Source organism: Melanotaenia boesemani, chromosome 10, assembly GCF_017639745.1.
Source record: "Melanotaenia boesemani isolate fMelBoe1 chromosome 10, fMelBoe1.pri, whole genome shotgun sequence".
Classification (NCBI taxonomy): Eukaryota; Metazoa; Chordata; class Actinopteri; order Atheriniformes; family Melanotaeniidae; genus Melanotaenia; species Melanotaenia boesemani.
Genome location: NC_055691.1, coordinates 15,934,076 through 15,960,633, shown reverse-complemented (window position 1 = coordinate 15,960,633; position 26,558 = coordinate 15,934,076). Strand labels below are relative to the sequence as shown.

The 26,558-nt window shown below is 38.8% G+C and overlaps 1 protein-coding gene across 2 annotated transcripts in view; it reads left to right on the top strand.

The window, feature by feature from the left end:
* The first annotated feature begins 4,094 nt into the window (after window positions 1-4,094).
* Window positions 4,095-26,558, top strand: part of lrriq1 (leucine-rich repeats and IQ motif containing 1) — a 36,961-nt gene continuing 14,497 nt past the window's right edge. The window contains exons 1-20 of one of the 2 annotated variants that reach the window (XM_041998121.1): window positions 4,095-4,199; window positions 4,255-4,381; window positions 4,804-4,897; window positions 5,081-5,163; window positions 5,263-5,302; window positions 5,758-5,918; window positions 6,169-6,243; window positions 6,472-8,031; window positions 8,262-8,414; window positions 8,503-8,653; window positions 10,690-10,883; window positions 11,359-11,486; window positions 11,667-11,740; window positions 13,026-13,119; window positions 16,341-16,520; window positions 22,320-22,745; window positions 23,237-23,420; window positions 24,236-24,367; window positions 24,761-24,850; window positions 25,468-25,571. In XM_041998121.1, coding sequence (XP_041854055.1) covers window positions 4,265-4,381; window positions 4,804-4,897; window positions 5,081-5,163; window positions 5,263-5,302; window positions 5,758-5,918; window positions 6,169-6,243; window positions 6,472-8,031; window positions 8,262-8,414; window positions 8,503-8,653; window positions 10,690-10,883; window positions 11,359-11,486; window positions 11,667-11,740; window positions 13,026-13,119; window positions 16,341-16,520; window positions 22,320-22,745; window positions 23,237-23,420; window positions 24,236-24,367; window positions 24,761-24,850; window positions 25,468-25,571 — 4,040 coding nt within the window. In that variant the 5' untranslated portion in view covers window positions 4,095-4,199; window positions 4,255-4,264. Of the gene's footprint in view, window positions 4,200-4,254; window positions 4,382-4,800; window positions 4,898-5,080; window positions 5,164-5,262; window positions 5,303-5,757; window positions 5,919-6,168; window positions 6,244-6,471; window positions 8,032-8,261; window positions 8,415-8,502; window positions 8,654-10,689; window positions 10,884-11,358; window positions 11,487-11,666; window positions 11,741-13,025; window positions 13,120-16,340; window positions 16,521-22,319; window positions 22,746-23,236; window positions 23,421-24,235; window positions 24,368-24,760; window positions 24,851-25,467; window positions 25,572-26,558 lie in introns of both variants that reach the window. The other variant, XM_041998120.1, reaches the window with a different exon arrangement.

Here is a 26,558-nt window from a genome sequence, read left to right as displayed (position 1 = left end):
CTGTTTGCTGAGGGCCGTTCAGACTCGGCACAGTGGATTTCTGTTCAGAGTGGCTCCACACAAAATGAATAACTATAGCTTGGTACATTCTTAGTACACGTGCACAATTCAGTCCTCTTGTGAGGTAAACAAAAGAGCCCACATTTTATTTCGCCCCTGGTGGTCAGTGTTACCATTGATAGCCCTGTGGAGAAGCACTGTTCTCAGCACGTGATTGTAGACATATGCAGGAAGCATGTGTACAAATGTTGCAACACTGAATGTATAAAAATCCATAACAAAAATAACAGAAGTGAAGTTGCTAAGTGGCAAATAATAAACCTGAATTGTTGCTGTCAGTGTCTTTTCCCAAGTTTCCCCTCCCAGCTTGTTGGGAGACCTTCTAAATACAGTAATCCCACAGTCATTCAGAGCAGATTTAAATGTTCTAAGGTCATGCTGGCAGCTTAAAGTTAACTTTGAAAGGCAGTCTAAATGTCCAACTGTTTGACTGCTGTTGTCAACCCGCTGTGAGAGAAGGAATCTCAGATGGGAGGATATTGAGGATGAACTGAATGAACTGCACCAATCTGACCCACTGTGGGGTAGAGTAAAGCTTTGAAGAAACACCAGGTATGAACTACATGAAACAGAATGATTTTACCGCAGGTAATAATGCAAGACACAAGTAAATAGACATTTGTGCAGCTTGTTTAGATTTTTCCCTTCTTAACTCACATGCACATGACTTGTGTAAACTACCATCAAGGTATGCACAGGCTCCTTTGTTCTTAGTTATAATCTATGAGTGCATTGAGAAGACTCAACATTATTTTACTGGGTTTAAAATGTCAGCTTATAATTGCTTATATTAACTTAGTTGAGCCAACGGATCAAACTGACCCTGCAAAAGATTGTAATTTACGCACTAAGGCATAAAATTCCACTTCATTTTATGGATCATTGATCAATGTATACCTTGCAAATTGTAAATTCAGAGTGCCACTAAGGGAAAGTAAGTTGGAGTGCTGGTAATTTTTCCCTTCAATCCCCTCTTTCATCAAAGCTCCCAGATAGAAATGATAGGCTTGATATGCCCGGCGGCTGCCAAGATAATGGCTACAGACGAGTAACAGAAAACCCTTGACAGTGTAAACACATGACTGGCTATCCAAACTGCTGCTGCTTTTTGGCCGGAGCTGCCATTGACCAATGTGATCTGCTGTGTAAATCTGCAGCTTGGTCCTGTCTGGTTGCTGTCTGGGTTCCGTGCACTTGGACAAAAGTGACGCACACCTTGCCCACTGACAAAGGGCCTGGCCCTAATTGGAGTAGACAAGGCTTGCTGATGGAGCCTTTTTGAGCAATTGAACTTGGTCAATGAATCTTAGAGAACTTAATGAAACACAAGGGAAAGGCAGTTTGACTCCAACAAAGGGAGCAACACCAAACTGTCCTGTATCTGCTCATCAGCCTCAGGACTGAAGTTGTGCTCTGACCCATAATGCCTTTTTACAAAAGTAAGTCAATATAATCAGTGAAGACTCCATAGGTGTTGACATTGTGCCAAATAAAGTGTTATAGACGTGGTGCTTTTCATAGGTATAGTGGAATTCACTTTACGCCTTTAAAGCAAAAAGTTAGTCTGACCTGGAGCCATTCTTTTATTTTGTTTTTGTCACAAGCAAAGAGAACAAGCTTTGTGCGTCCCCAGACCAAACTATTTGGGATGGAAGACAAGGCAGTTCTTCTTTGAAACTTTGAGGAAGGAGACTGGGTTCCTTTTAGAAGGCCATGAGGAATGTGTATCTGGAAACCTGTGTGGGCTACTGGAATCTCCTCAAAGTGAAGCAGCACAACACCAGCACAAAGCTCTCACCACAGGAGAGGAACATGTCTTTGTAATCAGAAATGCCATGAAAAAAATGTACATTATTTACATCCCACCTTTTTTTGGTTCCAGGGTCCTGTGATTCAGCAGGGTCTCAGGGTCTCTGACCTGTTCTAGCGAGCTGTTCAAAATGCCCACACAGGCCAGTGACAAGGCATTTTATCTTTTCTAAGAAGATAAATTGTTTACAGATTGTTCACTTTGCTACAACGATTCTGATTGCAAACTCACACAACTTTCATAACTGAAGAAATACGTACAGCAAACAACACAAAACTGTCAGGAGAAGAGTGAAATGGAATATAACCAAAGGTCCGATCTAGTGAACTGTGAAATTCCTAACAAACTGTACTTAGATTGCCTGTTGTCTCCTGTTTGCTGCCAGAAACATTCTAGGACATGGCCCCCTGATTATGCAGTAAAAATGGAAGAAACACTTAATGTAAACTGGGCTAACCTTGGATGTCCAGGTGCAAGTGAATGCAGCATGTAATGTACATCTATATTTTGCTCTATATCAGGGCTCATCAACCCTGGTCCTAAAGGACTACTATTCTGCAGGTTTTAGATGTTTCACTGATGCAGCACACCTGACTCAAATTAATTGATCGTTAAATCAATCAGCTTGTGCTGAACCTGAACTGTTGGGGAGATCTATTTTATTTGATGTATTGCTCTGCTTCACATAATATTCTGCGTCATCACGACTGGATTCTTAATTGTAATGTAGCATTCACATCATCCATTCCTCAAGTGAAAACTGCTCCAGCTCCTTCAAGTTTGGAGGTTTGTGCTTGTGAACAGCAGTCTTTAAGTCTGACCACAGATTCTCAATTGGATTGAAGTCTGGGCAGGGACTAGGCCATTCCAACACATTCAGATGTTTTCTCTTAAACCACCTATGTGTTGCTTTAGCACAGGGTTGCCCAAGTCCAGTCAGTGAGATTTATTATCTTGCAATTTTTAGATGCGTCCCTTCTCCAACACACCTCAATCAAATGGCTAAATTGCCTCCTTTGCATGTTATTCAGCTCTGCAGAGGCCTCATAATGAGCCATGCATTTGATTCAGGTGTGTTGGAGAAGGGATGCATCTGAAAGTTGCAGGATTATAGAGCTTGAGGACCAGACTTAGGCAACCCTGCTTTAGAAGTATGCTTGGGGTCACAGTCCTGCTGCAAGATGAACCTCTCTCCCAGTGTCATATCACTTACAGACTAGTAGAGATTTTTCTCAAGAATATCCCTGTATTTAGCACCATCCAGTGTTTTCCTTGATGGCCGAAAGGATACGTTTTAGTCTTATATAACCAGAGCACCTTCATCTATTCTGGTAGTTTCCTCCATGCCTCTTTGCAAAATGAAAACATATCTTCTTATTTTTAGCTAAAAGTAATGGGTTTTTTTTTTCTGGCCACTCTTACATGAAACCCAGCTCTGTGGAGTGTACAACTTGATGTGAGTTGCAGAGTATGTGGAACTCTGCAGCTCTTCCAGGGTTACCTTTGGTCTCTTTGATTATTGCCCTCCTTGGCAGACTGTGAGTTTTGGTGGGCAGCCCTCTCTTGGCAGATTTGTTGTGGTGCCATGTTCTTTCCATTTGATAATAATGGATTTGACGGTGCTCCTGGGGATATTTTTTATAACCCAACTCTGACTTCTCAACAACTTGTTTGGAGAGTTCCTTGGTCTTCATGAAGATGTTTGGTTAGCGATGCCTCTTGCTAATTGGTTGCATCAGCGCTTTTTAGGAGATGATACATATGCACTTGCCAATTTTTTAAATTTTTTTTATTGATATTATTGTAATTCTAATAATAATTATTATTACAAATTTTTCATTTCATATCAAAACTTAATAACACATAAATAAATAAATAAATTTAAATTAGAGGTTTAAAAAGCCAGGGAGGTGAATTCTGTGTTTGTGTAGCAGTAATTAAAGTTATTAAATGCAGGATCATCTAAAGTAAACAACTGTTGAAAAAAAAAGTTTGCTTTCACAAATACTTTACAATACTATATGTATTGTAGGTTATGTGTATTGTAGGTGTTATTAGGTTCGTATCAGATGTGAAATATTTTGCAAATAGTACATAAAATTATGGAAAAAGTTGCTAGTTTAACCGCAGTGTAAATACAAACGCATGATTTGTCCCTCGCGGGAGCACGTAGCTCATGTAGCCAGCTGCGTTGTTTCCATGGATACTGAAGTACCATCAAACCCACAAGAACGTATCTGCCTCGTTCTGTAAGCTAGCTAAATACCAGCCTTGACCTGCAGAGCAGACTATAATTCCGACAAACTGCAGGTTTTGGTTTTTAATTTCTTCCGAAGAAACTTTCTGACCGTAAAAAGTAATTAATTTAATGATGTGCTGATGTCGTTTTAAACTATGACAGACTCCAATGAGACGTGTGAATCAGTAATGCTACAGCCGAACGATTTAATAATGTCTGATATTGATGAAAGTAAAGAAGAGCTGGGAGGCTTTTCATATCAGGAAGAGGTGGTAAGTGTTCTGCTGCTAAGGCCTGAACAAGTGTAGCCCAACGAATAGTTTCGCATGTTTCAAGTCATTTTCTTGTATCTATATCCATTTTCACTACATTGTTCTTCAAATCTGTTTTGTGTTTCACCTGGTTTTTCTTAATTGTAAAGACTTTAGAAGTAAGACTTTACAAATTTGCTTTGAAGCTGTGTCACAAAACCAACAAGACAGCTTTTTTAGGAGACAGGGGTTGAAGAACAAAACATGTAAGGCCTGGTCCCCATGACATAAACTTGCCACCCTCATCACACTGAATTTATAAGTTGTTAATTGCTCATATAGTTTCTATAAACATCACTTGAAATGAATCTTACCCTTAGAGTTTGGCTTTCTTAATGAAAACTGCTTTAATGAAAACTAATGCTAACCAACTCTTACAGCAGGACTCAGATATTCCAGCATCTCTACTCAGCTACTTTGAGACCTCAAAAAGCCGAGCAGCAGCCTGTGAGAAAATCATCCTGGAGGATTTTGAAGGTATGGTGACTTATGGCGCAGTCATTGTCAAACTTCACATATTTATTCACTGACTGAGCTTTATAAGAATCTTCATTTTGAATAGAAAAAATAGATTTCTAAATTCTGTTACTGTTGCAATGAATCAGATGGTTTCCTCCTAATGCAGGCTGATATCTGTGCTTTATGTGCATTGCATATTAGATTTCACTGCATCACATCAAGATGACCGTTGGATTAAATTACCAACTAAACTCAATAAGGACACGAGGAAACTGAATGATCAGGTAATTTAGTCTCTTTAGAGTCTAATCTCAAGTATTGTGCAGCGTGACGCCCAAAACCCTAAAACACAGGATTTAAATTGTTTGTTTTTTCTGCTGCAGACCACACATGAAACAGAAAATGAGGAAAACATGACTGGTGGTAAGTTGAAAGCAAATAAAATGAAAACATGCAGTACAGTGATGTGTAAGCCTCATAGGGTTGGTCTCATTCTTTGTCAATATTTAAGCTATTGTCAACTCAGAAATAAAATTCTGGGTAATGTGTGTCATTAGTATGATACCAACATATTTTCTTATTCCACTTTTGAGGACCTGCTGAGTCTCTCATAATGCAGTTAAACTTTTTCCCACTAGATGTCGCTGTTATATTGAACATAAAATTGAGTGTTAATAGAGTAGGATGAGAGTTGATGCTCCTGAAGCTTTAAATGGTCATTTCATTTTAAAGCAGTTTAGTCTTTTGCTCAATATGCAAATGATGAAACCAGGAAAAAAGATGAGACACATTTAAACCTACAATGGCAGTATGTGCTTCTTTTTGCTTCTCTCATTCTTTATGACCAAGAGAGCCTTACAATTTTGTATTTTTCTTAGACAAATATGTGGAGAGTGAAATAGATTTAGTATTGGAGATGAGTGAATACAGAGCAGAGCGAGACAAATGCCACTGCGAGGACGTGCAGAAAGAAGAGCAGAGGCGACAAAGAGAGGCAGACTTTCAGGAGCAGCTGAGGAGGATCATGGAGGCAGAAAAGGTAAGTCAATCTGGGCTTAACGTGGCGCTCTGTCCTGGTGATACTGAATATACCAGATAGAAATCTGGCTTGGGTAACTCTGACAGGTGAGCATTTACATAAAACACTGTTATAGTTAATAGCTTGTGTTTTATGACAGCAACAAACTTCTGCTTTATTAGGAAAATAACTGTTACACTTGACTTTCTAAGAGCTGTCAGTCTGTTTAGATTTTTATTTATCTTTAATTAAAATTACTGTCTTTAACCAGCGCTATCAGATGGAACTTGAACTGAAAGAGAAGAGAGCTCAAGAAAGACTTGAACAGGAGTTGCTACTTCAGCAGGTACGCCATACACCGGTACTTTCCTGCAGTCTGATCTCTTGCAGAATCTCTGACTTTCAGTGGTGGTGGAAGTTTTTATAGTGAAACATTCATGGAAATTCTACATTATATCAGCTGTTTAGGGATATTTGGCTTCATAAATCAGAGCACAAACACAGATGCCATAGAAAGAAGTAAATACATAAACTTTTTTGCAACTCTAATAACTACAATGTCTTCACCAATTAGGAGATCATAAGTAACTTAAAAAAACAAGTGGAGCACGAGAGAAGGATGATTGAAGAAGAACAGATGAGGAAAAAACAGGAGGAAGAAGAAATAAAAGAAAAGGAGAAAAAAGATGAGAAGAAGAGGGAAGAAGAGGACAAAAGGAAAAGACAAGAGGAGAAGAAAAGATTGGAAGAAGAGGAAAAGAGAAAATATGTAGCAGCGATATTTGAAAAGGACAAGAAAAAGAAGGACGAGGAACAAAAGAAAAAGGAAGAAGAGAGAGAAAGGGAAGTAGAAAAAGACAGGATAGAAGAGGTGAGGAAGAACGAGGAGGAGAAAAGGATACAAGAACTACAGTTTAAAGGGGAGGAGATGAGAAGAAAGAGAGGTGAGGAAGACAGAAATAAAGAAAAGGGGGAGAAAAAGTTAAAAAGGGAAGAGGAGGAAACGGAAGGGGAAGAAGAGAGGAAATTCCTTGTGGCAGGGAAGAAGTGGACAGATGAGGAAAAGAAAAAAACCGGACAAGAATTAAAACTTAAGGATGAACTGAAAAAGATGGAAGAGGATGGGAGGAAAATGAGGGATGAGGGTGAGAAGAGAGGAGAGAAAGAGCAGAGAAACAGTAAGCAAGTTGAAATGAGGATGAAGCATGAGACAAGAGATGAGGAGGAGGAGGAGGAGAAATCTGAAGGAGAAAGAGCACAGGCAGAGAGGAAGATGACGGATAGAGTTCTGACAAAAGAGGGAGATGAAAGCATAAAAACAGAGGGTGAAGTGCAACTAAGGGGAGGTGAAGAAAAGAAAAGATATGAGGAGAGGAGAAAAAGTGTGGAAAATATTAATATAATAAGAAAAAAAGAGGAAAAGAAAACAATCGAACAGAGTGAATGGCAGCAGAAAGAAGAAGAAATTAGGCACATGCAAGAAATACAGGACGAGAAGAGCTATGTAGGAGAAAATAGAAAAATGGAACATGAGAGAAAAGGAAAGGATAAAAAGAAGAGTCATGATGAACTGAAGAAACCACAACAGAAGGACGGCATGCAGAAAGAAGAGAATGAGACAAAACATGGCATGAGACAGAATGTGGAGGAGACAAAAGTAGACAAAGAGAGAAAGATACAACCACAAGAAAGAGGAGTGAAAGAAAGTAAGAACAGAGAAGGGGAGCAGGAAAAAGACAGGATGCTGATCAACAACGATAAACTGCGGGAGAAGAAAGGAGAAAATAACATCTTGAAATCTCAAAACAACAATACAAATAACTCCTGGACCTCATGGAGCCCTGCTGAAACTGCTCATCTTTCAGATAAAAACATCTGTCAGGCCTCAGCAGTGAAGCCCTGCAGCCCTTCCTGCTCTCCAGCTGTCTGCCTTCCAGAGCACACAGAGCAGAAGAGGCTGTCCTGGATGAAAGACTGTGTCCCCTGGTCTAAACTGTCCCTCAAGAACAAGAGGAAGCAAAAGAGTTCTGCCCAAAGCCAGAGAGGGCAAAAGAGGGTAGCCGAGGCCAGCAGACTGCCCCTCCTTTGCCCACACACTCTGCTACAGTCCTCAAACTGCAAATCTCTGCAGGAGGTAAGAAGTGCAACACAGAACGTTACTTTCCCCAAATGACCGACATTTCTCTTTTGGTTTTAGGACTAACTAATGGAATTTAGTTAATCTATTTAACTTTGTTCATCAGTTTGTTTATTGGTAGTAGATTACCAAAGAAACAAACATATTAGTAATTACTATGCAAATCAAATCAGGAGTAAAATTATAGATTTGATTCCTTAGTTCCTAAACATCCACACCTCTCTCAGATAACTACGGTGACACTGGAAGACCTGCCCTGCTGCAGCCTGTCCACTCTTGTCCAGTGTAATCAGCTGCGGTCCCTCACCCTCATACGCTGTGGCCTCAAATCACTGGAGGGCATCAGCCAGCTGCAGCATCTATGCTACATTGATGTGCAGGTAAATGTATCAAGTAAAATGGCAAATTACTGCAGGCCTTTTTTTAAAATTTACAAACAGTTTTGTCTTATAACTTGCTTTGCCTCAGGAGAATGACATTTCGTTTGTGGACTGTGAGAATATGTCCAGCTTACAAGTTCTTCGACTGGCCAACAACAAGCTGAAATCCATCCACGGTTTAAATGGTGCTGACAATTTGAGCGTTCTCGACATCTCGTACAACTCCATCACTCGTATTGGTGAGAGCTGGAAAAATTTATGACACCTTGTGACACATGAATAACTGCATAAAACAATTATAGAACAAAACTAGACGCTATGTAGAATAAAAATAAAATGAATGCAAGGATTCGCACGTCATCAGCCAAAGTTTTATATGATGAAAATGATTGAAGTAGATGATGAATTTGATAGACAGCAACATGTTTAAAAACAGTGACAGATCTGTGTTGAACACAGCGTAGCATCCCCTGTTCCATTAATAACGATCTGTAACCATCTAGGAACTGAGACCAGTTGTTGGACCATTGGGAGAGGAATTTTGTCCCATTCCTGTCTGATGTAGGATTGTAGCAGCTCTACAGTCCTGAGTCAATAGAATTCATGATGCACCAAATGTTTTCGATTGGTGGACCTTCTTGCTTTTCTGCTACAAAGTCATGCTGTTATAATACATGCAGTATTCAGTCTAGCACTGTCTTGCTGAATTATGCAAGGCATTCCCTAAACAAGATGGGAACATGTTGCTCTAAAACCTTTATATACCTTTCAGTACTGTTTTAGTTCCATAGGCACCAGTGCACCACTATGCCATTAGAGATGCAGGCTTTTCAACTGAGTTCTAATAATGGTCCCTCTCTTCATTAATTTGGATGTGTGTCAATCATGGTTTCTAAAAAGAATTTCAAATTTTGAATCTTCTGACCATGGATGTTCTCCACTCTTTGTCTTGCATTTCTGGATTGCACAGTGAGCTGTGTTCACAGACAACTTGTCCTGGAAGCGTTTCTGAGTCCATTTAGTGACGTCGATGACAAAACAATGCTTGTTTTCCTATAGTGCTGCTTTGAAGAAGACTATAGGTAATCAAGTGTACCTTGTGCACAGAGATTTCTCTGGATTTGCAGAATCTTTTGATGATAATCAACACTGTTGATGATGGAATATTTAAAGTTGTAATTTTACACTCAGGAACTTTTTTTTCTCAAATTTCTTTGTAAGTTTTTAAGATATGCCTCATAAATAAAGTGGATTGGATTGGTAATTTGTAGACACAGTGGTTTGCCCATCTTTACAGCTGAGAGACTCTGCCTCTCTGAGGTGTTCTTTTCATTCCTAGCCATGTTACTGATTTATTGTCAATCAACATAATTTAGCAGTAAATCAACTAATCTAAACTCAGAAAACCACTATAACAACGATTTAATATATTAATACATTTAATAAAAATGGTTTTAAATGCAAAAGGTAAAAATACACAAGCATAAAAGATCAGTGAATTATTTAAAAGCTCTACGGAAGAGGTCATTTATTTTTAACTTGGTCATAAAAGCAGTAAGGGAGTTTGATTCCCAGACCCAAACTGGGTCTACAGGAAAGGAGCCTGAAAACCAAAGACTCTACTCTACTAAAGACCTGAATGTGGTCTTGAAAATCCTATGAATAACAAAAAAAAAGCCGTTCAAGGTAGCACAAAACTCGACTATTAAGGACTTTGTATATGATGAGAAGAAACTTAATTCTTTGTTTTTGTTCTAAATGTAACAGGCAGCAAGTGTAAAGAGGATAAAATAGAAGAAATGTCTTTTCTCGTGTTGGTGCCGGGTTAGTACACAGGCTGCAACGTTTTCAATCTTTTGAGGGATTTATAACATGTTGCTGCCTTTAAATTCAACATAAGCTAATATTTAAAAACAGGAACATGTTCAGCTTTCAATATTTGATATGTTCTCTGTTGTAAATAATACATTTGTTAATGCCATTTACATGCCATTACATTTTGTTTTTATTAACATTATATACAGCTCAGTATGGAGCTAAACAAACCTGAAGTCTATGCAAATCTTCAGTCTGCCACATGAGGGCACCATCTCTCCTTTTTCTGCCATGAATTTAATTGATTTTACAACATTAAAAAAGAATCATGCCCACATGTCTGTAGACGACATTATGCTGTAACTGAGCATTTTAAGTTTTCCTTCCTCAAGTGCAGACTCACCCTGAGCTATTTTCCTGTCTTAACAAGGTATTTCAAATTTTTTGTCTCGTTCCTCAGCTGGTCTGGAGTCTGTGAAGAGGCTGCAGAAGCTTTCAGTTAACCATAACCAGCTGATCAGCACCAGAGGGCTGAGGGATGTTTATACACTCCTCCACCTGGACTGCTCACACAACCACCTGGCAACCACAGAGGGTCTGGAAAACAATGCTCTGCTTCACACACTGGACCTGAGATCCAATGCTCTTACTGAGGTAAAAAAAAACTAGACCTGAAGTCTAGCTAAATTACACCCACATAATTCTGCTTTCATGGTTTATATGGTATATGTTAAATAATGTAAACTTTATTGTCCAAAAATAATCAAAATGATAAAAAAAAAGAAGGAAATTTAACATGTAGAAAGCATGTGAATATCAAAAGGAGAGTTTTTTCTTGTATAACAAGCTTTTCTGTATTAGGGAATGTCAAAGGTAAAAAAAAAGAAGAAAATGAAAGGTTTTGTACATACGACAAAAACTCAAACAAGCAGAACTTGTCAGTGGGATAATGTGGAAGTGAAGTGTGGACGGTCTCTCAGCAGTGACAGTAACAGCAGCAGGGCTAAAAGCAGCTGACATTGATGGATGGGGTCAGTTAGTTGCTGCTCGACCAGCTGAAGCAGCAGCGTAAAGTTAGTCTAACCTCATAGTGTGACTAGTGTTAGCTGACAACTTGTTTCTCCATCAGCCCCCTTGTCTTAACAACCAGGTCCTTCTCAGAGAGCTGCATCTGGACGACAACAATATCTCGTCCCTGCAAGGCCTCAGTGCCTGCTGGCTTCCCCTCATGCAAAACTTTACCGCAGCCCAGAACAGGTAGATTGTTTTCCTTTCAGTCAATGTCTCTCTGTTTTGAACATTATATTGAACAAAAATGCAAAAGAAAATAGGAAATGCAGTCATTTTGGCTGTTGTTAGAGGATGTTAGAGTGTGAAGGTAAAGTTTAATAAATGCTATGATGTAGGTGAGGCTTTTAATATTTGTTTGTTTCCCAGAATTACCCAGCTGCCCTTCATGGTGGATTTTGTGTCCCTTGAAAAGCTGGATCTTAGATTCAATTGTCTATCAGGTAATGGGTTGTCTTTATTAAACATAAAGCCATGCTATCTAGCAGTCTGCACGAAACATGTTCAAATCTAACCTTGTGAGGAAAATATACTTTATTGCTTTGGTTTAAAAAAAAAAAACAACTTTCTCTTCCAGTTCTTCACTGCAGCCATGCTCTCCAAATCTTTATCTGTATACCATAACTTTGAGACCACATATTTGTTATTTTAAAGATTCTCCTTTCTGTAAAACAGTGCTTACCTGATGACATATAGATGTGTTACAGTGGATCCTTTGGGTGATTTAGGTGGAGTCACGGTGACGTGTTGCTGTGTATCCCATAGATGTCTATAGATGAGAACTGGATTTGGGGAGTTTGTGTTAATGCACTAAATGAATCCTTTCTTTGCACGTTTGTTTTACAGTGGGGGCATTGTTGAACTGAAGGGGGATACGTCTTATTTAAAGCTATTGGGAGTTGAAAGGTGACATTTCAGTGCATGTCTGGTCTTAATCTAGCCATCTTTTCAATGACTACATTGACATTCAGACAGAAATACTGAAAGTGTGAATGTGGAAGTGAGCAGCTTTTTTAAAACAGATTGCATAATTATGTTTTTAGAATATAGTTTAATACTTGGTTAGCCATAGACAATATAATGCATGTCAGCTTACCACACAAGTTGGAACTTGAAGCAGGGAATGATGTGAAAGCTGAGGATGACCACATTCTAGTAGCAAGTCTATAAACCGGTTTGATTTACTCTCTGATCAGGCTAGCTATGGTTAGTAATGCCATTTTATTTATTTTGCACATAATAAACACAGTAACAATATGTGATTGAGGTATAGACAGAAGTTGGACAGTAGCATGTATTTATTTAATGAAACACAGACTGATAGAAAAGCTAATAAACAGCGTTACTGCAGCTTTAGCCATTTTTAATTTTTGGGGTGGCCGTGATGGATTATTAAACCAAGGCTGGTGAGAATCATCCGACTTTCCTGTTTGAATTCCGAAGTGGTGAGTCATTCCTGTTGTACTTTCCCAATGGGAACTAGGGAATTCTGATATCTGAGTTAAACTGGAATGGACCATATTATCAGAACTAAGTGACAGACACAATTTTGATGTGATTGTTGTTTGTTGGATTCTGTTTCACTTCAGAGATTCTTGGCTGATTGGTCTCATGGTTTAGTAAAAAAAAAAAAAAGGTTATTTAAATCTCTGTGTATTTAATCTGTTAATATCATCCCAACAGTATGAAAAAGAACATTGTTTTTAATTTAGTTTGTTTCTTTTTCAGAGCTACAAAACCTGTGTGAAAATCTGGAGGGATGTTGCTTCCTTCAGGAAATCCACTTGACAGGGAATCCTCTTCAGCAGGACGGTGGGTGGAGGTAAGGTGAGGGGTGGATGGACGATGGACGAAGGGTTATTGTTTTTGGAGAAAATGTTCCTATTTAATCTTTCTATGTTGGTTTTTAGCACAAACCAGGCAGTGCTTTAGCATTAAGCTTTATTGAATATTATGGACCAGCTCTGCCCGAGTCACCTTTTCTTTCGCAGGACCAACTATGCAGTTTTCAAATCCAGACAGAATATCCAAAATTTCCTAAATTCCTTTTGAAAATTCAGCATCCTTCGTACTGAAATACCACTTGTCTTGATGTTCAAAGCAACATACCAGTGAAAAGCCGGTATTTGTATATCACAAATTCATCTGTTGGCTCAGGTAGTCTAAACATTCCAGACGAACACAGGCCTCCCTGTCCGCTTCCCGGGATTACCACTGTGATCCACATTGCCTATTAGATTACCGTTAGGCTCCACAGATGTTTGTGTCTATGTACACCCATACTAAGTGCTATAATCCCCAAAATATTGATACAACAGAAACATCAACTATCTTTCATTGACAATTTGCTCACACACTTACAGTGCCTAACTAGTTTAGGACAGTTGGAGGGAATTTATATGGAAAATATGCAATGATCTCTTTTTTTGTTCTGTTGGAGTTTCATGAGCAGTGATGTAATCTGTTATTTGGCTTTTTGGAGTCACTCACACCCATTAAGCAGCAGCAAAATGTCTGAAAGATGAAAAACTATACTCACTCCTCCAAAAATTTTTCTGGGTGTCACTTTAATTTTTTTAAATTTAATTTTAAAAATTCTTTCTTCTTTCTTTTTTTTAAAAAAAAAATGCAGATTATTCTTCTTCTGCTGATGTTAATTTAATTTGTTAAACACTATAATCCCCTGGATTTATTAATATTGATAATTTAAATATACATTTGTATATTTTATTAGCAGTTATTTCTTTGGGGTTGTTGTCTATGGGTTGCTTTTGGACACTTCTGGTGTCTTAATCCTTAACTGAAACACTACCTTAATATTTCATTGAACTTTACTTAACCTCCAGTGCCAGCATTGGAATTAACCTGCAGTATTTCCACACCGGCCCCAGCCCTTTCATCCTAGGCCAGTGATAACATTGGCTAAATTAAAGCACCAAAAGGCGAGCACTAAGAATTACACTCCCTGTAGCAGCTCACTGATCCAGAAGACGTGGATGAAGAAAACACTGGGCCTGATTAATCAGGGCCACTTTGAGAGCCTGTGTTTTGGAGGAAGTCTTTACTAAATGAAATACGGCCTTGTGCCCATATGTGGTGGAGAAGGAGGCTGAAGGAATGTGAGCCAAACTCGATGTTTCCTGCACAAAGAGGGTTAAAATTTATGACACTTTGAAACAGATTAATGTTAAAGTCCAAGTGTAGTCAGTGCAGATATAGCAGTGGAAACTCTGTGGCATCTGAATTGTGGAGAACCCACCTTCTTATTGAGAAATTAGTTTTGGTTTATTAATAGAATTCAACTTGTCTTGAGAAATATTCAGTGTACAATACGCCCATCTTAACATCATCACTATCATTAATGATGTTATGATGGGCGTAACATTAACATTATCATTATTTAGTACAGGGGTCTTTACAAGTGTGCACAAGTGGTGTGCATTAAATTGAATTGCACTCCCCACCTCAATGAGGTTATGTAATGACCAAAAGGTCCTATTTGGGTTTTTGCTTAATTCAAAGACAGCCAGCTAGACAGTATGCCCAAAGGGCTGCAATTTGATCCGCATCATTGTTGGAAAGATCCAGTGGACCAAACTGTAAACCTCTGACAGTACACAGATCCTGCCTTGTGTGGTCATGTCTTCGTCTCTGGATTTTGGCAGGATTGCAGAAACATGCATGCTGTCATTTAACAACATATGATGTGATTTTAAAACCTCTAAAGGCATCTGAAATAAGGCCGTTCTGTTTATTTCCCTTCATATTTATATTCATTCATTCGTTAAGCTTTATTTGTTGTAGTATAGTCTAGAGGCTTTACGGAAGATTAATAGAATTGGTGGCCTTTTCAATAATCCAGCATGAAAAAATCCCTCTCTTTTATTATATAGTTGTTATGGTGTTAGGTAGTAAGATCAGTTTTAGCTTAAGTTTCTAATGTAGTAGATTATTTGTCCAATAAAACAAAAACTGATAAAAGTTTTTCTCTTTTATAGAGATAAGACAAGAGTCAACATCAGACTAACCTTTACTCTCTGGAAAGCTCAGAGTAGAGATATGTTACAAGATAGATGCCAAATTAGGTGTTGTTTGGTGGTTCCTTAGTGACAATATCTCCCAAAGTTCAGTAGTTTGCTTTAAAATGAGATCATCTTAGTTGTTCACATGCTCCCCTCCTTAAAACGTCTGAGTCAGAACTTAAAAAGTTCTACTCCAGCATGTTGTAGATGTAGAAGGCAAAATTTAAGAAAATAGTGTACTTCAGGATTCATTTATGAAAAAAAGACAATTCTTAATGATAAAAAATTGTTAGCATTCATCTTTATTTTACAGATTTTATTGTTGCTCTTCCCTGGTGTCCTGTAGAGTTTCCAGTCTCAATGCTCTGAAATCTGAGTTTTTCTGGGGGTAGATAGTTGAGATTCCTCTGCTTGCACATCCTTAGCCTCAGGCAGTGGTTATCCATTGCCCCCCACCCCCATACTCTCAGCCATTTAGGGCTCCCCTCTAGTTGAAGGCTGATGCTACATAACATGATGCCTTTTGGTAAGAGTTTATATCCAGAGTAGCCTTCTAAACCTTTTCTATTTGAGCAAAATTCTATGCCTTGAGTCATGCTACTTTGGGTTTTTCGTAAGACTGTGATGATTGTCTGCCAAGTTTCTGTGCTAATCCTTTTGTCAGCTTCTTAATAAGTACATTAAAATAAACAACAAAACATAAATAAACTGTTATCCCACAAGCCTTGAATGCTTAGGACTGACCACTCAAGTGTAAAAGTTCTGCCACAGCCAAGCTGTAGTAAAAGCGTCATGTCCCAATATGTAGGACCTCTACTTCACTGTGGAAATTTCATCCTTTTGGTTTTGAGAACTCTTTACTCTGACAGTATGTTAACTGATACCATGCTATTTTTGTTCATGCACATGAATATAAGCAGCGTTATCTCTTTTTCAAGAAATATTAAAAATACTATTCATTTGTCTATACAAATATAACAAGCTGTGGGTGAAATTTATTGGTTTTAATTGCCTTCTTTAGATCCACTCTGCAGAAAGCTGTGCCCAGACTCTTGTACATTGACAGCCAGCAGACAGACTCTTTCCTCTCACCCTGTGCTGCTCAGAAGGTCAGCGTGGTCCCAGACTGCTTCCTGATGTTCTGCCAGGCTCAGCTTCAGCAAACTCAGGATTTACAACAGCATCACAGTAGCGAGCTCAGGTAAGAGCATAAAATATTTATAATTGACACAGCCAGCATGAAGTTTGTGACGTGTTTTCTTAGTTTTGTAGAATTGGTGGATCTGACTGAGAAACACAGAAACTAAGTTGATTTATAATACTTCTCTGTCAATACACCAATGCCAATACCAGTATCGGATATTAGGCTAATACGATATGTCTATACACGTAATTTATCTAAGAAAAAGGATTTGCCAAAACATATACAAAGGGTGGCACTAACCACTAACCTAGTTTGTTTAGACAAAATAAACTACATGCAGAATATGCACAGGGTACCCTAAACTTACCTGGTGCACAACCTCCCACCACATGCCATTTACCAGTTCACAAGTGTGCCCCAGCACAGGCAAAGGAGCACAGACAAGAGAAAAAAGAGGGCGTTGGCTTCCCAGGCATACTGCATTTAAAGGCGGCCTGCAGAAGTGATTGGTCTATGTGGAAAGAAAGCATCCAATAAAGAGTCAGGATTAGGGAGCCCTCCACTTTGGTCCCTGTCAGGTAATTAGCACCTGAGGAGAGTATAGTGTGAAAGGAAAAGAGGTAGATAGTGTTCTGCACGTAACATCCCCACCCATACAAGTCCAAACAATTCTTGGAACCATCAACCACCCACCTACATGGCATGCAACAAAACGTCAGCAAGAACATTTTCAGAACACTTTTTGTGGTCTCAAGGTTGTTATCCTGGATAAAGAGTGCCCAATGCATAAGCCTGCGATTATGGTCGAACATCCGTGAAAATAAAAACGAGAGGGTTGTGATCTGTGAAGACCTTAACAGGTTTAAAACTTGATCCAACATAAACTTCAAAATGTTGCAAAGTCAACAACAGTGCTAGTGCCTCTTTCTCAATGGTGGGATATTTCAGCTGATGATTGTTAAACTTGTTTGAAAAGTGACTCACAGGATGCTCTATTCCATGTTCATCCTCCTGAAGGACAGCTCCAGCCCTAACCATATTAGCATCAATCTCTAGTTTAAATGGTGAGGAGAACATTGGGAGAGACGGAACATGACAGCAACAAAGCATGGCTTTGAGATTGTCAAAAGACTGTTGACACTCATTGGACAACACAAAAAGTTGTGAAGGGCTAGTTAAAGCTGTTAGAGGGAAGGCAACAGATGAGAAGTTTTTACAGAATCTGCAATAGTATCCAGCCATCCCAAGGAAATGGTGCAGTTCCCTTCTACTCTTAGGGCCAGAAAATTCAACTATGACTGTATTCCTCACGACTATAGGACATACTTGTCCTCCACCCACTTGCTGACCAAAATAGAGAATAGTATCTTTTCCGAACTCACAAGGGTTAAGTGTTAGGGAAGCTGCTGTAGATGGAAGTACCAAGATGGTTGGCCCAGCTATCAGAATACACAACAATGTGTGTATATATATATATACATATATATATATATATATATATATATGTATATATATATATATGCAATCACAATCACCTCTATGCACATGATGGTCTCAATCCAGACCATACTCAGTTTGGTTCCACAATGGTGGAATCAAACAAAAAATCCTATAACAGCATGAGTATACCTCTCTACCCTCAAGAATCTTATAAAGACTCACCTATTCTGAGAAAATCACCTTTCTGAACACCTCTGACACCCTAACACACCAGCCTGGACACACTTGCACTTCTCTACCTGTTAAAATTCTACACTGTCATTTAGATATACTCATATTTATTCAGCACTTCACATAAAGACCAGGGTTTTCACTGCGGTATAGCTTAATTGTTGTTATTTCACTTGGGATTTTCTTTAGATTGAATCATTTGCTAAATGAATAAATGTAAATAATTATGCAAAGACAATCTGTCAAAGTGCAAATTTAAGAAGTTAAATACTAAAATGATCCTGCTCTAATGTTCCATTGTTTCTGATAGTACATCCTTTTCTTTTTATCTGACCTTACATTGTCCTCTATGTCAAGTAATATTACCATGAATATCTGTCTCTGCAAGGAGGTGCAGGAAATTAGTTTTGGCAGCCAGAACTAAGTGTTTGATTGACAGAATGGTAAAAGGAGACATGAAAGGGACACAGATAACCAAAGAAAACCTGGAATCAAACAGTGAAGCAGAACTTAAAGCACAGGATAAAATAATATAAATGACTGCAAATCTAGTCACAGGAGGTTGTATTACACTTCTTTTTTATCTCAAGTTGACCAGCGTGTCAGACACCAAGCAGAGAGGAATGTTAGCTATCCTCTTGTTATGTCTGATACATAAGGCATAGTGAGCCCAAAGACAACGTCCAGCTATTTTCTCAAGTCCTTTAGTGTCGCTGGCCATCACACACGTTAACACTCCTGTTCAAGGAGGACCACCAGCACTTAAAACAGTGGTCAACTTTCTGCTTATCTTCCTGACCTTTCCAAATTGAACAGCACAGAAGATGAAACGTGGCGGCAGATACTCATGCGGGTCATGCCGGGGACTCCCGTGGCTTGGGGGATAGTGCTCTGCTCCCCTTGCTTCACCCCTTGCTGTGTGCCCTCTACACCCCTGGCCTCTGAACAAAGAACAGTTTTGGGGGCTTTGCAAGAGGCAACACAGCCATTTAACCCCTGGCCTGACCTTGTGTCAGACTGAGGTTTAGGAGAGGTGAGATGGGTGGCACACGCCAGTCGGCTGGTGACTGTAAGGTGTGAAACTATGGTGTATATTAGAGGTATAGTTTTACCACCTTCGAAGAAATGCTGGTGTTATGTTTCTGACAAAATCTCTCTTTTTCATCAACGTAATGGTCCTGCTGATGTATTTGAGCAACGCTTTCCTCAATAAAATCTTTAGAACAAGTTTCTCAAAGCAAATGTTTCTGTGCCCTTGAGTAAAAAAAGTTGTGCAGGACAGTGACTATGAACATGCTTCTTTGGGCCCTCTGCACTCTTTCAAGGCTAACTTTTAACATTTCTTAAAATTAAAATCTAGGTGTATAACAGTGCTCACAAGCTAAACAATCTAACTCTCTTGTAATTGAAATAGTTTGTCATTTCAGCAGAAATTTGTTTTAACATAATCATAATAGAAATTATGTGGATCAAAATTCACAGTCCTTTTTTTCAGAGAAATATTTTCAAGTTCATCTAAAGCAAATGTCTATTCACAGCAGTGAATTCAGATTTAATAAGTACAATATGTTCTGCCTTATCTAAACTTATGTCTCTGTTTTACCAAATTTCCATCTAAGGATACAGTTGTTGGATTTCTGATTTGCATTTTGAAGATGTGACTAAGATAATGGAATAGAAATGCTAAAAACACACACACATACACACACACACGCACACACGCACACGCACACACACACACACACAAACACAAACAAACAAAAGTTCAACTAATGTAAAAGGAAGTTTGTATGCTTTCTTAAACTGGTTTTTAAAAACAACTTACAGTAATAAATCTGACCTAACCGGCTGTTTCTGGTCTGGCAAACAGTAAACTCATGTGACTGGTCATCAGCATCATCTTGTGTGTAATGTCAATACTCAGAAATGAAAGTAATTTCTAATAACAAGCTGTCTCCATTGTCCTTTTGTGGATGTTCATTTCAGTTCCTGTTGTAGTTGTTGCCCTCCCAGATGTGTTGGGTCAACTTCTTCTGAATTTCAACCATCAGCAGCAGAAATAAAAAGACATTAAATAGGAATTAAATAAAGGGAAAAATACTTTATTGATCCCTGAAGAGATAGGATAAAATTGTAATGGGGATTATTTTCTATAAATTTTCTATAAACTGAATAATAAACTAATAAAAATGATTAAAACATATTTTAAATATTCAACATTTTTATTGAAAAATTAAATGCAGAATTATATTTTTATAATGAAAAACATGTAAAAATAATATATATATAAAAGAACAGAGACTGATGATGATTTTTGTATCCTCAGGATTAGAAACAAAGCCAATGATAATAATTTAATTTTACTTTGTGATTTTACTTGCACTTCTTTCAGTGAATATCATTTAGTTTGAACATTGTAAAACAGCATGTTGCTTTCTTATAGCATAATTGTGCATGTTTATGGTGACCCTGGAGTGAACCAGCAGGTACAGGGAGGCAGGATCATTGGGGTCACAGTCTTCTATGACCCCTTGACTCCTCTGTCTCTTGTCCCACTGAGAATGAAGAGCTGGACCTTTGTAGCAAATCTGTGCTGCTTAAGACTACCAACCTTCCAGACAGGCTGAGTGTGTCTCTGCCCCCTGAGGGTTGAGGACAGGGAGGGGAGCAGAGCAAAGCATTGCTAATAGATTCATTAAGTTTCTATTGAGGTGGCTTTGTAGTCAGTTTATCCCCTCAATGAAAGAGACATTATACATCAGGAGCTCACATAGAGTAGGCACGCAAATCTCTGCTGAGATTAACACATAATCATTTAGTGTCGTTAACACTATGATCACTTACTTACATTTAAAGAATTACACCTAGAAATGAAAAATAAGCTGATATCCCGTTCATTTACAGAATTGATTGGGGTCAAATGTAAATAAAGCTTCAAGCAGACTTACACTCATGGTCAAAGGTTTTAGAACACCTCAGTTCTTCCAGTTTTTTAATGAAATTCAAGCAATTCAAAGTGTCTTTGTACTCTGAAAAAACAGCATAGAGCGAATAAATAATTCAAGCTAACAAAGAAATCATTGAGACAAAATATTTTGAGTCATTAAAATTGCCACGTTTGACAAATATCAGCTGAACACACTCATGGCATTCTTTCTACTGTGGAAACAAAAATGGTCCTGTGACCCACCCATCACGCATGTGTTGAGTCAGAAACTTGTCTTCTGATTCTGTTGTGCCTTTGGGTCTGCTAGGCCTTCTCTCTCAGTTTCTCTCAGTTTCTTATTGCCATTTGATGGTGAAGGATACTGTACTCACCGACACCTAGCCTGTCTTCATAATATCGCTGTAGAGCTATTATGAAGACAGGCTTCTGTTAACGAACCTTTTTCTTGCCATTTGTATAAGAACACACTACTTTGATTGTTCCATAAGTATGTTACCACAGTGTGTAATGTAGACAGAAGGTTTGTAAGTAGGGATGCACTGATGCCGATACTGGATATGAGTCCATTACTATGTTTGTGTACTCATACTCGGCATTCATAAAAATGTTCCAATACTAAAACCCAATACCAGTGTAAAAAAACTAGAGCTGTCAAAATTAACACATTAATGCAAAGAGAATAATCTGTTGAATTAACACATTTATACATAAACAACAAAGTTATTCCTAAAGCCATATTAAAAATAATTAAAATAATTTGGCATTATCTTGAGGAGAAAAGCTGATTTTGGACATATAGGTGCCTTGTCACAGCTGTGAACATAATCCACCAAAACCCGCTTTGTCCTCCTTGTTTTTAAGGATTCAGACAGTTTTAAAGCCTTATGTTTAATGGATGGTGGCAGGATAACCCATTTGATATATCACACAAATTACCTTTCAGTCATTCCATCTGACATTCTGGTCCACACTCTATTACTGCTTTATTTTTCAGTTTTGGAGAACCATAACTTTTTTAACCTCTGGCAGTTCACCACTTACATTTGTACCATTTTAAACTATTCATTAGACTTGAACTGCTTGAATTTCAATAAAAGAAACTGGAAAATTTTAGTATTCTAAAACTTTGTAATGTTTCCAAATAATTTAGGGGGTAGCTCACTTGGTCCTACATTTCTTCTCGATACAGGTTTTAAAAATATGGTAAAATATCATGACTTTTTTGTGTTTGGTTACAGAAATGCTTCGTCTCCACTGGATGCTGTGAAAAGCATCTGCCACCATCTCACTATGGCTTTGAAGATAGCTGAGGACCAAAGATTTGCCCACGAATATGGTGACACTGCTATGACTGCTGAACGATTGGCTGCAGGTCAAACAGTTCCTGAAAAGACACTTGACATGGACATTGTTATTGTGGAAAAATGTGTTTATCACCAAGACATGAAGTCCACTAAGAAACAATTGGCCGTCGCTCCGAGCAGAAGTTTTGAAGAGAGTCTGTGTGACACGTTTGATGTTGTTACAAGCAGTCCTTGGACTGAATCAGTAGTTAGGAAAATTGACTCTGGCAGTGTTCACATCTTTACATCAAATGGAGGAAGCACCCTCATCAATCCTGACAAAGCAACTGCGTCCAGCTTTCAGGAGTCTGAGCTCGAAAGGTAATTCACCAGTTCTGGACAGCCATTCCATTACATACTAAACTGTCGACAAAACATCAGATGATATAATGTATGGGATGAAAGCCTCCAAATTCTTTGATGGTACACAACGGGACGCAGCTGAATTAAAGCAAACACTCTGCTTTTTATATCATCTTCTTTATAGCAGCTCGGCATTTTATTAGTTTCTGCTGCAGAGCATTTGTCATCATTGGATCCTCCTCTGCATGATTTAGAGCAGGAGATGTTGAAGATCTTTTTCATTTTAACACGCAGCTTTATCATTAACACTGTGCTATCTTTGAGACGGCTATAGATCTTTCATGTGAGGGGTGGCTCTGGACAGGCTTCAACTCTCCAGAGTCCTGCTCTCCAGATGGCTGCTCAGGAATAAATTTATGTTTTGAAAGATGAAGGAACTATGACATCACGTATATCCCTCACTTTTTATGTGTGTGTATTTATCTGTGTGTGTGTCATTCTTGGAGCAGCATGGCGGCAGCAGTGATTCAACATCGGTGGAGGAAATACAAACAGAAATGTGGAAATGTTGATAGCCCCTCCATCACAGAGAGGGCAGGAGAAACAAATGGAATTAAAGAAAAGCCAGAATCCGGACCTGCGTTTATTAACAGGAGCTCCGCTGACCAAGACTGCGCAGCAACTGTCATCCAGGTACAACATTAGCAGCTTTGTCAAACTGGCCCCTCAAATCCAGCCAGAATCGAGGCTGGTTTCATCCTAGAACAAACAATTTTTCTTTTAAAACTGTCATAGTAACAAGCTCAACTGGCCATTTGAGCTGATTCAGTCAGTTTTGGTGCCTCAACTGATCAATAAGTCTTTGAATGATAGACAAAACTGCTTATTAAACTCTAAATGGGGCCTTACTAACACAACTAGGAATCTTCGTGAAGTTACTTTGACAAAGTGGATATCTGAAACTATTCATATTCGTCCCCTATCATCAGTCTGCGGGCCTCAAACGTGCCATAGAGGCCTTATTGGCTAATCCTCCACACAGAGGTGTAAGCTGTAGCTCTGAAAAACATGCTACTCACCACCTCTCTCAAATCCCTTCTCAACACAAAAAGTGTTTGATGAGTCCTTTAGGATCCTCGAAGGAAGAAAGTGGGGGTTGTAGTGTAGAGGAACAGTATGTTTGAGCGTGTGTGTGTTGGACGGGTATGGAGTGATTAATCAGATTCCAAAGACGTGGGGTAGTAAGAGTTGTAGAATTCCTGTGAGGCTCGACTTGAAGTGAAGTGTTGCCCCCCGGCCCATTGGGAATTGGAGGATTTAGAGGCACTCTGGAGCTCCATTAGTCTCAGAGCAGCTTGGAGTCACGCAGAGTTCAGACAACAGAACGTTCAGCAATTAAAATAGGGGCTAACATGTTTTATCTCCCTAATGGGATAACATACAGTATTTACGTTTGCTGCATGATTCATGAAGAACTCTCTACCATTTCTTACTTTGGGTACCTCCAGGCATTTTGGAGGGGCTTCGCTCTAAGGAGGAGACTTGGATGTGCTCTTGCTGCTGCTGCTGTCACATGGCCTGACACTGGAGAGGAGGACACCTTTGAGGAGGTGGATGTGGAGGAATTTGTCTTTGATGAGGTATGCACATGAGTTCACGTGTTCTTCACGTTCATGGTTCAGTAATTTCCCACCCCGTGACCCATCGGACACGCAGAGATGCATAAAAGTTGATGTAATGTGCACTGTGTACTTAGCCACTGGTTGCCATGCAAACAAAAACGTACAGAAAAGCCAACAAAATTGATGTATGTGCAATGATAACGACAGAGAAAAAGTAGAGAATTGATTGTAGAAATTGATAAGACACACAAAAATACACGTTACAGATCCTGACTTATTATTTAAACCTTTTTTTTTATTTAAAAACCTTTCATATAGGATGTTTTATGCTGTACATAGTGTAAACCTGCACATAAACCAGCAGACTCTCCTATAAATACTGTATAATATGTTTGATTTTTATACACAAAGCCTGCTCTGGAGAAATACTGGACAGTGACTCTTTCTGAGGACTCACCTCCCAGTCATCATCCTGTGTCAGAGCAGCTATTATCTCCAAAGGTACACTTCAAGGATATTATTCGATATTCCTTAAATCTGATAGACTATTCTTACAGAAAAGCAGGCAGTGAGTTTTGTGGGAATATACCAGCCAGTGTCCTGCCAGCAGATATGTTTTCATTTTTTGTCCGTTTCACATCTTGCCCCCTCTTTATTCTCTTAAAAAATATTATTTCCTGGTTGTTTGAAGGTTGTTTAGCTCTAGCATATATCATTTAAAACACTGGCTGATTTTTTTTTTTTAAGAAATTCTTTTCTTCATTTACCTCTGTTTGGATCTTTTCTTTGGAGTGTGCTCAGTACTGTACATCATGGTAGCCAGTTTGGAGCAGCTGATGTGTTGCAGCTGCTGGTGTGGTCGGCCTCAGTGTTGACCCTGAGGTACTGATCAAAAACAAAGTTAAGCTATTTAACTTATTACAAAGAGAAAGTAAAATATGGAAAGTAATTAAGATGCTAGTTTGACTTACACATGAGTGTGCCATAGGTGTGAAAATGTAATTGTTTCCTTTTTTTTAAAGCTTCAGAATAACAACTTGAGGTGAGCTCAAGTGATGCTTGGCTTTTTGATACAGATATTATTTTCCCAATTAAAATTGATAATTGGTGTATTTCAGCCTTCTGTTTCCTCCCATGGTCACTCCCAGAGCAAATTTCCAGCACCACTTGCACAGAGTCCAAAACAGGCCTGGATGGCTGGGCAACACATGGACTCCCACAGGTAGAAAAAGAAGCAGCCCAAACATTACCAAAGCCAGTTTAATCTGCATTTTCTCTACAGTGCATTAATCAAAGAAAGAGAAATCTGTGTTTGCACAACAAAGGAAATTTGAATCACCACCCAGACAAACATGATTAATATAACCACTGAACAAATGGATAAAAACAAACACACACACACACACACACACACACAAACAGTTAAGGAAATGCATGATGTGTATCCACTGAAATGAGTGCATTTAAACTAAGTCAAACTGATGAGAAAAAAAACTGACAAAAAAAACTCCAAAAATAAAAATGCATTTTATTTAAAAGCACACTTAAAAAATCTCAAGAACACTGTACAACAAGAAGATAAAACAGCAATGAATAAAATCAGCATAAAATAAGACATGGTGGACAATGTAGATGGACATTATAGGTGTGTCCCAATTCAGGGTCTGCACACATTGAAGTGCGGATTCATCTGCCACTTACGTCATCGCGGAGTGTGACGTACTGTCCCAATTCACAGAATTTGAAGGACCCTCTGAATCCACCCTTCAAATCCGCACTTCGTTGGGGGGGGGGGGGTGATGGGATTATGGGGTTTTTAGGTGCGGAGGTGGTTGATGTTGCGAAAGGGGAAATAGGTAAACCAGGGTGATGTTATTAATGTGGGTATGGTATGACAGTGTGCTACCGAGGGTGACACCCAAACGCTTAACCTCAAGGGAGGGGGAAACTGAGGAACTATAGATGGTAAGGGAGAAGCTTTCAACTTTGGGTAATAATGATTTCGTGCTATGGAGGAGAGGCTTTCACTGTTAAGTTTCAAGAAGTTTGAGGTGAACCAAGATTTGAATTTGGATAAGCAGGAGGTGAGGAGGTAGGAGGAGGTAGTGTGAAATCTGGTTTGCTGGAAAGGTGGAGTTGGCTGTTATCCGTGAAGCAATGGATGTAGATATTGAATTTGCTAAAATTATTGCCAAGGGGGAGAAAATAA